Source organism: Moschus berezovskii, chromosome 10 (assembly GCF_049115385.1).
Source record: "Moschus berezovskii isolate FMDL1 chromosome 10, NW_MosBer_1.0, whole genome shotgun sequence".
NCBI lineage: Eukaryota > Metazoa > Chordata > Mammalia > Artiodactyla > Moschidae > Moschus > Moschus berezovskii.
The window spans coordinates 44671155-44684609 of NC_142469.1; the positions used below are offsets into that span (position 1 = coordinate 44671155).

The 13455-nt window shown below is 38.8% G+C and overlaps 1 protein-coding gene across 3 annotated transcripts in view; it reads left to right on the forward strand.

Annotated features, from left to right (window-relative positions):
- Positions 1-13455, forward strand: part of REV3L (REV3 like, DNA directed polymerase zeta catalytic subunit) — a 183808-nt gene that overhangs the window by 158491 nt on the left and 11862 nt on the right. For all 3 annotated transcript variants that reach the window (XM_088840621.1, XM_088840622.1, XM_088840623.1), the window contains 2 exons: positions 4031-4140; positions 9626-9740. In XM_088840621.1, the coding sequence (XP_088696747.1) occupies positions 4031-4140; positions 9626-9740 (225 nt within the window). The remainder of the gene's footprint in view (positions 1-4030; positions 4141-9625; positions 9741-13455) is intronic.

The following is a 13455-nucleotide window of genomic DNA, read 5'->3' on the forward strand; positions in this document are numbered from 1 at the left end:
AAGGAATAAGTAAAGGTAAAAGAAGCCCTTTTATTTCTCTTAATTGATCTAACAGGTAACAATCTGTTCAAAATAATAATAGTAAAAAAGTATTTGATTAGGTATGTTTTTATATATGTATATTTGTATAACTGAAATGAATAACACATGGTACAAGGACTGGGAGGAACAGATTAGGATTCTTTCATTTTAAAGTATCCACACTACCTATGAAGTGGTTTAGTGGGTTTTGAAAATGGTGTATTGAAAGTAAATATAAATATTGCAAGATTTTGGGCAACCACCATAAAAAGTTTTAAAAAAAGAAATATAACTAGTGTGTAATATAAAATAGTCAAAACCAAAAAAGCAATAAAAGAGTGGAAATTAAAAATAGGAACAAAGCAAAGGCACATAGAAAATAAAAAAAATCAGGAAGAACATAGTTGAATTCAACAACGTAATAAAAGGGCATTTCAATCCTGGGTGTTCATTGGAAGGACTGATGCTAAAGCTGAAACTCCAATACTTTGACCACCTCATGCGATGAGTTGCCTCACTGGAACAGACTGATGCTGGGAGGGATTGGGGGCGGGAGGAGACGGGGATGACAGAGAATGAGATGGCTGGATGGCATCACCAACTCGATGGACATGAGTTTGAGTGAACTCTGGGAGTTGGTGATGGACAGGGAGGCCTGGCGTGCTGTGATTCATGGGGTCGAAAAGAGTCGGACACGACTGAGCGACTGAACTGAACTGAACTGACAGACTGCTTCATCCAAAAACAGTTGAATACATATTCTTCTCAAGCTCACAAGGAACATGCAAGATGGACCACATTCACGGCCATGAAATATACCTTAGTAACTTTAAAAGAATAGATTATATAGTGTATTCTGCTTTCAGATCAGAATTGAATTAAACTAGAGATCAGTAACAGAAAGGTAGCTGGAAAATTTCCCAAATACTTAGAGATTGAATAGCCGATTTCTAAATAACACACGGGTCAAAGAAAAAAATCTCAAGAGAAATGTTTAAATTATTTTGAACTAAATGAAAATATAATTTATCAGTTTGTGGAGATCAGCAGAAACAGTACTTAGGAGGAAATTTATAGATTGAATGCATCTAAGCTTGATCTGAAAGGATACATGCACGCCAGTGTGCACTGCGGCACTGTTTACAATAGCCAAGACATGGATGCAACATAACTGTCCATTGGCAGAGGAATGGATAAAAAAGATGTGGCACTTATATACTATGGAATATTACTCAGCCGTTAAAAAGTGAAATAATTCCATTTAGAGCAGCATGAATGAATGTAGAGGGTGTCATCCTGAGTGAAGCAAGTCAGAGAAGGAGAAATATTGTATGCCATCCTTAATATGTGGAATCTAAAAAGAGATGAATCAAATGAACTTACGTACAAGACAGAGATTCACAGACTTATTAGAAAATGAACTTTTATGATTGCCATGGGGAAGGAATGGTCATGCACACACTGCTATATTTAAAATGGATAACCAACAAAGACCTACTGTATAGTACATGGAACTCTGCTCAATGTTATGTGGCAGCCTGGATGGGAGGGTCGTTTGGGGAAGAATGGATACATGTATATGTATCGCTAGGTCCCTTCCCTGTTCACCTGAAACTACCACAGCATTGTTAATCAGCTGTATCCCAATACAGAGTAAAAAGTTAAAAAAAAATACCAAGCGTAATACCCTCAACGTCATCCATGTTGCTGCAAATGGCAAGATTACCTTCTTTTGTATAGCTAAATAATATTTCATTGTATATAAACTACAGTTTCTTTATCCATTCATCCATCATGGACACTAAGCTTGTTTCCATGTCTTGACTATTGTAAATAATGCTGCAATGAACATGGGGATATAGACATCTTTTCCAGTTAGAGTTTTTGTTTCCTTCAGATAAATACTCAGAGGTGGAACTGCTGGATCATATGGCTGTTCTACTTTCAATTTTTTGAAGAACCTCCATACTGTTTTCTGTAGTGGCTGCACCAGTTTACATTTCCAACAGTGCACAAGGGTTCCCTTTTCTCCACATCCTTACCAGCATTTTCAGAGAATTTTTACTTTAAATATTTTTCTTATTATGACTTTTCAGGATCCCAGCCATTGGCTAAATTGTGAAACCAATTAATTTTTCTTCTTTTAAAATCCATTCTCCCGGGGCGGGGAGCGGGCAGAGAAGCCGCATGCATCCTGCCGCTAGGCCTGCGGCCTTTCAGGTCACACCATCCAGTTCCATCCCGATCATGTTGTTCCACATCCCATATCTTCTTAGGGGAAATGAACGGTAAATAAACATTTATTGAGCACTGAAAAAAATAAAATAAAATCCATTCTCTTAGCCCTGTAATGTTTTTATTAGGAACTGTTGCACAAAGTAGCACAATCAGTTTTAGTGTAATTCCCACTCATTTCTCCTCCCCCAGGCGCGATGGTGCCCCTCCCTCTCATGCCTGAGTTTTTCATAGTGCATGGATCTCAGGGCCAGCTGCAAAAATTCTGACTCTTCCAGGTGTAGTTTAAATGGGTCAGAGTAGATGGCGGGAGGCAGACATTTAGGATCAGTGCATGTATGTATTTATTTGTATGTGTAGATCTCAAAATCACATTTGACTCTAACTCTAGATGGCGCACCCATTTAGCTATTTGCTATCACATATTTTTATCTTGTGAAAGTGGCAAAAGACAGATTGAATGTTTTATTTAAACTTGAATTTCAATTAGATGACATGATTGATTCTTTTAATATATTAGGTTGTAGTTCATATTCAGGTTTTCTAATGCACAAAAGGTCTCAACAGGATTTATGATCTTAATTTAAAAACCAAATTAAGTTTCTGTGATCAGTTTATTCTTTTGTTCATACACTTAATATTTCCTTTGTAAACATCTTTAAACAGCCTTTTAATTATTATTCAATCCTGCATTTAGTTCATATAATTCATATTTTATAATAAAATGGGAAAGATCATTATAAATACTGTTTGCAAAAGAAAAAGTGCATCATTCTTACTTTAAAACTTTAAAAAGTAATGTTCCATTTATGCTGAATAGCAGTTTCCTTAGTGTTTTAATGAGTTTAATAAATGAAGCAGCAGCACGATACTAGTCTGCTTGATTTATTTAACTATGAACTATAATTAGCTTGCTTCTCATATTTGTCAAGATCCACCATCTTTTTTGCTTTGTCACCTTATGCCATGATCATTGTTAAAACCCCCCCATCACCAATGAAAGAACCCTTATTAGACATATATCTGCTTACCTGATTTAAATTGAACACTGTGATATGTTTTATATAATCATGCATTTTTCCTTGCATTCAGTATTAATGTAAAAATTATGTATAACCAATCACTGAGATTTAGGTTCAGCATAAACTTTTTTTAAATTTATTTTAATTGGAGGCTAATTACTTTACAATATTGTAGTGGTTTTTGCCATACATTGACATGAATCAGCCATGGGTGTACATGTGTCCCCGATCCTGAACCCCCCTGCCTCCTCCCTCCCCATCCCATCCCGCAGGATTGTCCCAGTGCACTGGCCCTGAGTGCTTTAATGATACTGAAATAAATTATTGTAACACTCCAACAGAAAAATTTTGAAAGATATACATGCACACACATGCATATACATAGTGTGGTCTCCTGCCAGTATAAAGGCATATTAGAAAGCCCTTGAATAAATAAGGTTTATTCTTCTAGCATCAAATATAGCTATCCTTGTATACAGTGCAGTCCATTGTACTTACTGATACACTCACACAGGCAAGTCTGTATGTTGATTGGTTTCTTCTTTTAAATTATTCATCCACCCCATTTTCTTCTTGAGTACTTGAAGAAGGAATAATGAATGGCACTGGTGATATTTTGTTTTCTTGTCAGTGTTCTTTTCTGCTTGTTTCATTTTTAGAATATTCAGTAATGAAAAGTATTATACATTAAAGTCTATTGTCTTATACTAAACTATATTAAGAAATTTTTTCCAATGTGTTTGTGCCAACAGGTTGGTGATAGTATTGTTCACAAAGCCAGAGAAACTTTGGAACGAGCTATTAAACTGGTGAATGATACCAAGAAATGGGGTGCCAGGGTTGTATATGGTGATACTGACAGGTAATGAACTTTCTGTTTTGTAGTTGTCCTTTTGCATCTCTTCAGATATTCATTTCAGTGTTTGAAATGCCTTAAGGGTAATCCTTCCTAAGAATAGAATTCTACCTAAGTTCTCTCCAGTTTTTGTGAGCCGTAGACAGTGAAGATTCCCATGGCATCTCTCCAGGTAGCAAGTATGTAAATGTGATGGTGGGTTAGTCGTGTCCAACTCTTTGCAACCCTCTAGACTGTAGCCCACCAGGCTCCTCTGTCCATGGGATTCTCCAGGCAAGAATACTGGAGTGGGTTGCCATTTCTTTCTCCAAGGGATGGATGTTCCCAACCCAGGGATCAAACCCACATCTCCTGCATTGGCAGGTGGATTCTTTACTGCTGAACCATCTGGGAACCCCTAAGTATTTAGATAGGGATCTGTAAAAACTGTATATACAGTAGTCTGGTCTGTTTAAAAAGTTTTTAATGTGAAAATGTGAAGGATTCCTCAGATAGCTGCAGGTCTCTGAATTTAAATATATATCTTAAAATAATCAAACTGTTTTTGAAAGACAGTTGCCAAAGGTATGAGTGGTTCATTTTGGGCCCCAAAATCTGTTGCCCTTCTTATGTAAACAGTTCATATAGGTAAATACAGTTTTCGCTTTGATTCCAGAGGCTCACAGACTTCCTAAAGCCCATCATCCATGAGCTGACAAAGGATAGGACTGCCTTTGAATCCTAAAAATAACCTCAACCTGGCTTACTTTGATATTTTTCAGGGCCCAGTTATTTATGTAATATCCTATTTATATGACTTATTAAAACTTTTCTAGAATATAGGGGTTATGCAAGTTTCTTGGAGTCTGAAATTTTCTTTTCATATTAAAGGCTTAAAGTCACAGTGTGATCATTCTAAGAGCACTTGCCTCAGGAGCTCTGATCACTTTACAGTGCAGTGGACCAATCAGAAATAGTGCTTCTAATCACTGAAAATAGCTTCCAGCTAATCTTTACAGCATTTAATCTTCTCCAGTTTTTTAGTGCACATAAAATCAGCATAATCATATTAACGCTGAATAAGACCTTGCCTTCACATAGCAGCTGTTTCATTATCAACAGGTGGGGATAGTTTCAAGTTATCCAGGCCCCATTTATCCATAGTCTCTACTGTTCCCATCAAAAGCCACTCCTCACTTTGAGCATTTCACTGTGTAAAACCACTTCTGCTGAGAGGTCTAGCAAAAGAAAAATTACTAGGACATAGTTTTCCAGAGCTCCTCACAAAATAATTAGGGAAGAGGAGAAAAACTTTAAATTACTAAATTTAATTCAGGGTCATAAATGTCAGTGGTTGACAACACGCACCCAGAATCAGAAGTTGGCATAATTCTGAGTATAGTTATGTTGTTTAGCCTTTAAGGTTTTTAGGAAATCAAACAAATCAAAAAACACAGACTTAGAATGTCAGACTGGAAGAGGACTTTTGGGTCAGAGTTTGCATGTGGTTGGAAGAAAACCCTAGGAGGGGCGTTCTCAGGTGCTCCTTAGGAGCAGGTTCCCCTGGGGTAAGAAGTGTGTCTGAGGTCACCCAACTAGTAAGACCTAGAGCCCAGATGGTAAAGACACTGCCTGCAATGCAGGAGACCCAGGTTTGATCCCTGGGTTCGAAGATCCCCTGGAGAAGGGAATGGCTACGCACTCCAGTATTTTCACCTGGAGAATTCCATGGACAGAGGAACCTGGTGGGCTACAGTTTATGAGGTCGTAAAGTGCCAGACATGACTGAGCAACTTTCACTACTGCATCAGATAGCACAGGTTTTTTTATGATTCTAATCAATGAAATGTATTTGCAGTATCATTAGAACTTTTGATCACCATTCACCATCTGATTCATTCAGTAATGCTTACTGAAATATACTGAATGAGGACAATTTACTCTAGGGCATGCATTCTCAACGGTAATAACATTGCCCCAACAGAGTACAAATCAGTCCTTGAGGAGCAAACCACTTGGATAGTACGGTGGATCTGGGCCCCACGAAGATCAGCTGTACAATATTTTATTCCTTATTAATTTTTTATTCCTTATTATTTTTTTATTCCTTATTAATTACTTTCTCTTGTTAAATTTACTTTTAACCTTTTTTTTTGAGCAGACAGTAATGATACCATAGTGAGAAGCACTGCTCTGGGGATAACAGATGAATGCTTGATGGAAGGAAAGAGTTCTTTACCAAGAGTGAGATGTGGAGTCTCTTTCTTAGCTATGCTCCTGATTGCATGGCTATCAAAAAGTCACTTGAGCCTCTCTGACTATTATCAGACCACATCTGATACATGATGATGAATGACCATTGGCTCCCTCCAATTTCAAGACTGCTGATTTTATGAATCTTGGAGTCTAGCTAAGGGAGATCAGTTACCATAGCATCAAAAGTACTCTGTCAGAAGGGTGTTTCTTTCTCAAGAGCAGATATAATTGTGGTTCTCAACAATATTTGTCCCACCTTAGTGGGACAGACCTACTTCCGTCAGCTGTTGAAGCTCTCTCTAGCAGTGATTCTCTGGCAGGATAGGGAAGGACATTTGACAGCACACACGTCCGGGGCAGCAGAAGGGTGCTGGGGAACTAGAGCAAAAAGTCCCTCAGGAAATTAATCTGTGTGTAATTGAGAAAAGGCCTCCTGGGTGATTCTGATACCCCACTCAACTCTCCATCCCATGTGAAATGACAATCACTCCTTTAAGACAGTCTCTCTTAGTAGGCTAGTCACCTTAATTCTGTTAAGTGACCAAAGTGAAGGTGAAATCGCTCAGTCGTGTCTGACTCTGCGACCCCATGGACTGTATGTAGCCTACCAGGCTTCTCCATCCATGGAATTTTCCAGGCAAGGGTACTGGAGTGGGTTGCCATTTCCTTCTTCAAAAACCCCCATTAATCCTGGTCAGCTCTCTTGAAACTTAGCTCCAACTATAACTGGCCAAAAGAGCATAGATGAACTCAAGTAAACCTACTGACACTGCTAGGTAAAATCTCAAATATATAAACTATCGTAATAACTTTTAACATGTAAAGAATTTATAACTTTAATTTTTTAAATCAGCTTTATCAAGATATAATTTTTAACAAAGTACACAGTGTATATAGTTCAGCACACACAGTGTATAGAAACATATAATCAGCTGCCACCCCAGTCAAGATACAGAACGTTCTGTCCCTGTTGAAGTTCTGCCATGTTCCACTGCAGTTGGTCCCTCATTTTCATCCCATACCCCCAGGCAACCATTTACCAGATTTCATTTACCACAGGTTAGTTTTCTCTATTCTAGAACTTAGAAATGTGTGTATAAACACTTTCCTCCATCATTGCATCTAAACATTTTAAGTATAATAATTGTTTTTAAGTTTGGTATTTACATCTAAACTAAAACACACCCTTAGCATATTATTCAACAGTACTACCCTCAATATATACTTAAGAGAAATGAAAGCTTTGGTCCACATAAATCCCTGATGCAACTCTTCTTTGTAGCTTTATTGATAGTCCAAAACTGCAGTTCAAATGTTCATCAATGGATGAGTGAACAAATGTGACATATCCATATAATGGAATATTATTCAGCATTAAAAAGGAACCAGTTAGTGTTACTTCAGCAATATGGGTCTATCTCAAAATTATGTTGAGTAAAAGAATCCCGACATAAGTATATTAGCTTTGTATATTATATAGAATTCTTGAAAAAGTAAAATTATAGTAACTGAAAGCAGGTTGTGTTGCCTGGGACCCGAAGTGGAGTGGAGAATTATTGCAAAGGAATACAAGGGAACTCCATGGGGTCATGGATATATCCTGTATCTTGATTCTGGTGGTAGTTACACAGGTGTATTAGTTTTCTAGGGCTGTCACAGATCTGGTGGTTTAAACGCAGAAATTTACTCTCACAGTTGTGGCTGAAGTCCAGGATGGAGGCATTAGTTAGCAGGTGTGCTTTCTCCTGAAGCCTCTCGGCTTGGCTTGCAGGTTGCCATCTCTTTCTTTGTCCTCAAATGCCCTTTCTTCTGTTCATGTGCAGCCTTGGTGTTTCTTTGTTTAGTTTCCTCTTATAAGGAGAACAGATTAGGCTCACCCTAACCACCTAAATTCGGAGAGGGCAATGGCAAGCCACTCCAGTACTCTTGCTTGGAAAATCCCATGGATGAAGGAGCCTGGTAGGCTGCAGTCCGTGGGATCGCTAGGGGTCGGACATGACTGAGCGACTTCACTTTCACTTTTCACTTTCACACATTGGAGAAGGAAATGGCAACCCACTCCTGTGTTCTTGCCTGGAGAATCCCAGGGACGGGGGAGCCTGTTGGGCTTCCGTCTAAGGGGTCACACAGAGTCGGACACGACTGAAGTGACTCAGCAGCAGCAGCAGCAGCAACCACCTAAATTAGAGCCACGTTTTAACTTAATCATCTCTTTTAAGGCCCTGTCTCCAAATACAGTCACATTCTGAGATACTGGGGGCTAGGGTTTCAACGTAGGACTTTAAGGGACACAGTTCAGCCCATCACAAGTCTTACATATTTGTCAATATTTGTGAACTATACACTTAAAGTCTATTCATTTCATTATATGCAAATTGCATCTGTATATACTACTGGTGGGATTATACATCGGAAACAGCTTTCTGCAAAAAAAAAAAAATGCTTTCTGGAATTCAGTTTCACATTATCTTTCAGAAAATATTTTTAGTGTATACCATTTATCTGGAAATTCTACTTTTAGGAATTTATTCTAAGGACATAGAGTGTGTGCCATGTTTACTATTACATATGAAATATTAGAAAAAAATTTAATGACAATATCCATACATTGAAATACAGAACTGTTAATGTAAAAGAACTGAACGTGAGAAAATGTTGATAATACACTATTAAACGAAAGGGGAAAGTTATCAAGCTTTATGCTCTGTGATCCCATGTGAGAAAAGGTTTACAGATGTTCACAAAAGATGTGCAGATTTTCTAGTGTCTCTGATCTGAACAGTGAGATTATAAGTAGCTGTTTTCTTTGTGCCTTTTGGTATTTTCTAACTGTTCTTCAGTGAACATGTTTTATATATGTGTGTTCTTTTCTAAGTTGGGTGGTTCTGAGAGGAAAATTTCTCCCATATCACAAGTAAATTTTCCATTTCTTTATAATCACATCTTTTGTGACTGACGTAACTGTGTCATAAAAAGCCACAAATATATAGGAATGACTCAGGACCTTTTTGGCAGCTGTGCTAACTGGTCTGTGTGTAGCTAAACTAGAAACATTAGGTGCTTTAAGGATCTGTAAACTGAACAAGATATATCATGGGTACACAAGGCAAGGGTGATAAAATAAGAAAGCTCAGATAGGAAACAACTTAGTAAGGGGGAAAGGTTTTCCCTGGTATAGTATTAGGCAGGAAAATTACTATTGATGAGACTTTGTTGCAACTTCCTTATTACCCTGCTTTATTTTTAATCCTCTCAGTATGTTTGTGCTACTGAAAGGAGCCACTAAGGAGCAGTCTTTTAAGATTGGGCAAGAAATTGCTGAAGCTGTAACTGCTACCAACCCTAAACCAGTGAAATTGAAGTTTGAAAAGGTAAGAGAAACGTAATAACTAAAAATCACTTATAAAATTCGCATACCTTCTAGAGATTTCTGATTTCTTAATACATTTTCAGGGTATACAGGTCTGTAAAAGTATTAAAGTATTTTTCCATTAGTTTGGTATAGTTTTCACAAAAATTTTTTTAGTAATATCTGATATAAAGAAATGAAAAGACTGTTCCACTTAACTATCGATGTGCAGCCCCAAACTTCATGGTATAAAACAAGCACCATTTTATTACACTTCAGAAAGGAATTCAGAAGGGGTACAGCTGGATGACGTGTCTATGCTCCACGATGTCAGGGTCCTCAGCTGACAGCTCAGGACTGATCCCCTGAAGCTTGATCACTGCTCACTCCCACGTCTGGGGGTTGATGCTGGCTGCTGTTTGGGACACCAGCTTGAACACCTACCTGTGGCCTTTCCCTGAGGCTACTTGCTCTTCCTCACAGCATGCTAGCTGAGATCTAGGAATGAACATCCCAAAGAGAACCAGATAAAAGCTGTCTTGCTTTTTATGACCTAGTCTCAGAATCATACAGATCACAGCCTATCTAGATATGAAAGGGAACATAAGCCCCCATCTCTTTAATGGGAAGAAGTCAGAGTCACACTGTAAGAAGGCTGTGTCTGAGAGGAGTGTTTCTTTGGAGAATGCAGTTTGCCACAAGGACCTTCTACTGTTTTCACTTTACCTTATATACGAAATATGCATTTAGTTCTTTCTATATAAAAGATACTGACCTAGGAGCGACGTGGAATGCAAAAACACAGTCCTGCCCTCTTAAGAGCCAGTAGTCTAAAAGGAAAGATTAGAAATGTATGTAAATGGTCTTTTATTGTAAATTTAGGGAGCAGTCTCCCTAAGCACTATAAGAGTGCAAAGAAAAGGAGGTATTGTGTCCCTCTAGGCTAGGTGGGGAGACTCCTTGTAGGAGGTAAATGCTGCAGTGTGTCTCAGAAAATGGTTAGAATTTCAGCCATGCAGCCATGACACTGCAGTCCTTCTGCCCAGAAGAAAATGGCAAATAAAAGAATGTGGAATTGGAAATGCACAATATGGGAATACAGAGTAGCAGAAGTCTGGGAGAATAAAGTTGAAACCAGGTTACAGAGTGTCTTGAATGTCAAGCTAAAGTGTTTAAACTTTATTCAGTAAAGTTTATCAAACAAAAGCATGGCAGAGCCTCTTAGGGAGGATTGGCCTCACAGTGGTTTGGAGATGGAAGTGGAAGAGAAGAATCTCAAGACAGGATGCCTCTTACAACCTGTATATACTAAAGTAGGAGGATTAACTAGTGAAAATAAACAATTCAAGAGATACTGAGAAAGAAGGATGGGCAGGAATTAAAAGTTTTTTAGGAGAGCAGGTGTGGAAAAGAGAAAAGAGGGAGATGAGAACCAAAGATGACTCCCAAATGCTTGTTATGCACCTGCTCTGAAGCAGGAATTGTGCTAGGAGAGATTCAGAGAGGACTTGGGTTTGGTGTCTGCCCTGAAGAATGAGCATTCTAATTGGGGTGAGAAGGGGAAGAAAAATTAGAGAAGAATGATGCTGAGTGCTATTCTGGAAGAATGTGATGCTGTGGACACTCAGCATGTCTAGCAAAGTGAAGAGCATGGTGTCCTTAGAAACTAACTCGGGACGTGAAATTTTACCTGAAATAGATTATAGGCCTAAACATAAAAGCAAAAAACTGTACAACTTCTCAAAGAAAACAAACCATTTGTTAAGAATTGTGATGCATATGTTCGTGAATATTGGCCTGCAGTCGTTTTTTGTTTTTGTTTTCTGCTTGTATTGTCTTTGCTTTGGGGACAGAGTAAAAAAAGCTGACCTCATGAGTTGCAAGTATTTCCTCTTCTACTTTTTGAAAGAAGAAGTACATAAGATTGGTGCAGTTTTTTCTTAAATGGTTGATAAAATTCATCAGTGAAGCAGTCTAGTCCAGAAATTTTATGGGGAAGGTAGGATTTTCAATTAAATAATTTAAATATCTTTAATAATTCAGGTTCTCTTCTCATGTCAGTTTTAAAATTTGCGATTCTCAATGAGTTTGTCCATTTCTCTGAAGTTACAGAATTTATTGGCATTAATTATTTATACTTCCTTAAAGTGATTTTGACTCACTGGAAAAGAGTCTGATGCTGGGAGGGATTGGGGGCGGGAGGAGACGGGGATGACAGAGAATGAGATGGCTGGATGGCATCACCGACTCGATGGACATGAGTTTGAGTGAACTCCAGGTGATGGACAGGGAGGCCTGGCATGCTGTGATTCATGAGGTCGCGGAGAGTTGGACACGACTGAGCGACTGAACTGAAAGTGATTTTGGTATCTGTAAACTCTAGTAACATCCCACATTTTACTTTTGATATTTATAATTTATGTTTTTCTCTTTTTCCCCCTTGATCATTCTAGCTAGAGGTTTAACCATTTATAGAACTTTCTGAAGAAAAATTTCATTAACATCCACTCTTTATTCCTTCCTTTGGGATTAGTTTGCTTCTCTTTTCCTGTCTTCTTAATTTACAAACTTGAATCACTAATTTTAAACAAATTTTTAATATAAGCACTTTAAAGATATAAATTTCAAAGCACCAGTTCAGCTTCAGATTTTGATACCTTGTGCTTTTATTATTTTGATATCCTGTGGTGATGGTGCTCAGTCATGACTCTTTGCGACCCCATGGACTAGCCCACCAGACTCCTCTGTCCATGGGATTTGCCAGGCAAGAATACTGGAGTGGGTTGCCATTGCCTTTTCCAGGGAATCTTCCCAAACCAGGGATCCAGCCCACATCTCCTGCAGTGGCAGGCAAATTTACCACTGTGCCACTTGGGAATCCCTGTTCATAAAGTCAGTGTTCCTTTTTCTCCATCAGGGCAGCCGAAAGCCAGGTCCTCTTACAGATTCCCTTGCAGGACTCCTAGGCACTCCCTGACGTGTGTGTACGTGCGTGTGCTCAGTCGTGCTCGACTCTTTGCACCCTGTGGACTAGAGCCCACCAGGCTCCTCTGTCCATGGGATTCTCCAGGCAAGAATAGTGGAATGAGTTGCTTTTTCATCTTCCAGGGGATCTTCCTGACCCAGGGATCAAATCTGAGTATCCTGCATTGCAGGCGGGTTCACCACCACTGAATTACCAGGGAAGTAGCAGCTACCTGGGAATCTTGTGCTTCAGTGATAACGAACTATAGGTTATTTAGAAGTGTGCTGTTTAAGTTCCAAATATTTAATATATTCAGATATCTTTTTGTTAACTAATTTTAATTCCATGTGGTGAAAGAACATAGTCTATATAATTTCAGTGCTTTTAAATTTGTTAAAGTTCGTTGTTTGGTCTAGCATATGGTCTCTTTTTTTTCACTCTACTGGGTCTTTGTTGTGGCCATGCAGGTGTTCTCTGTTTGGGCCAGCTGGGGCTGCTCTCTAGTTGCAGTGCGCGGGCTTCCCATTTTGTTGTCTTCTCTTGTGGCGCACAGGCTTTCGTAGTTGCTGCACGTGGGCTCCTGTGTGTAGGCTCCGGAGTTGTGGCACGTGGGATCTTCCTGAACCAGGGATGGAACCAATGTCTGCTGCATTGCAAGGTGGATTCTTAACCACTGGACCACCTAGGAAGCCCAGCATGTTCCCATGTGACCTTGAAAATCCCTGTGCATTCTGGTTATTGGGTGGAATGGTCTACAGTAACACTTAGGTTA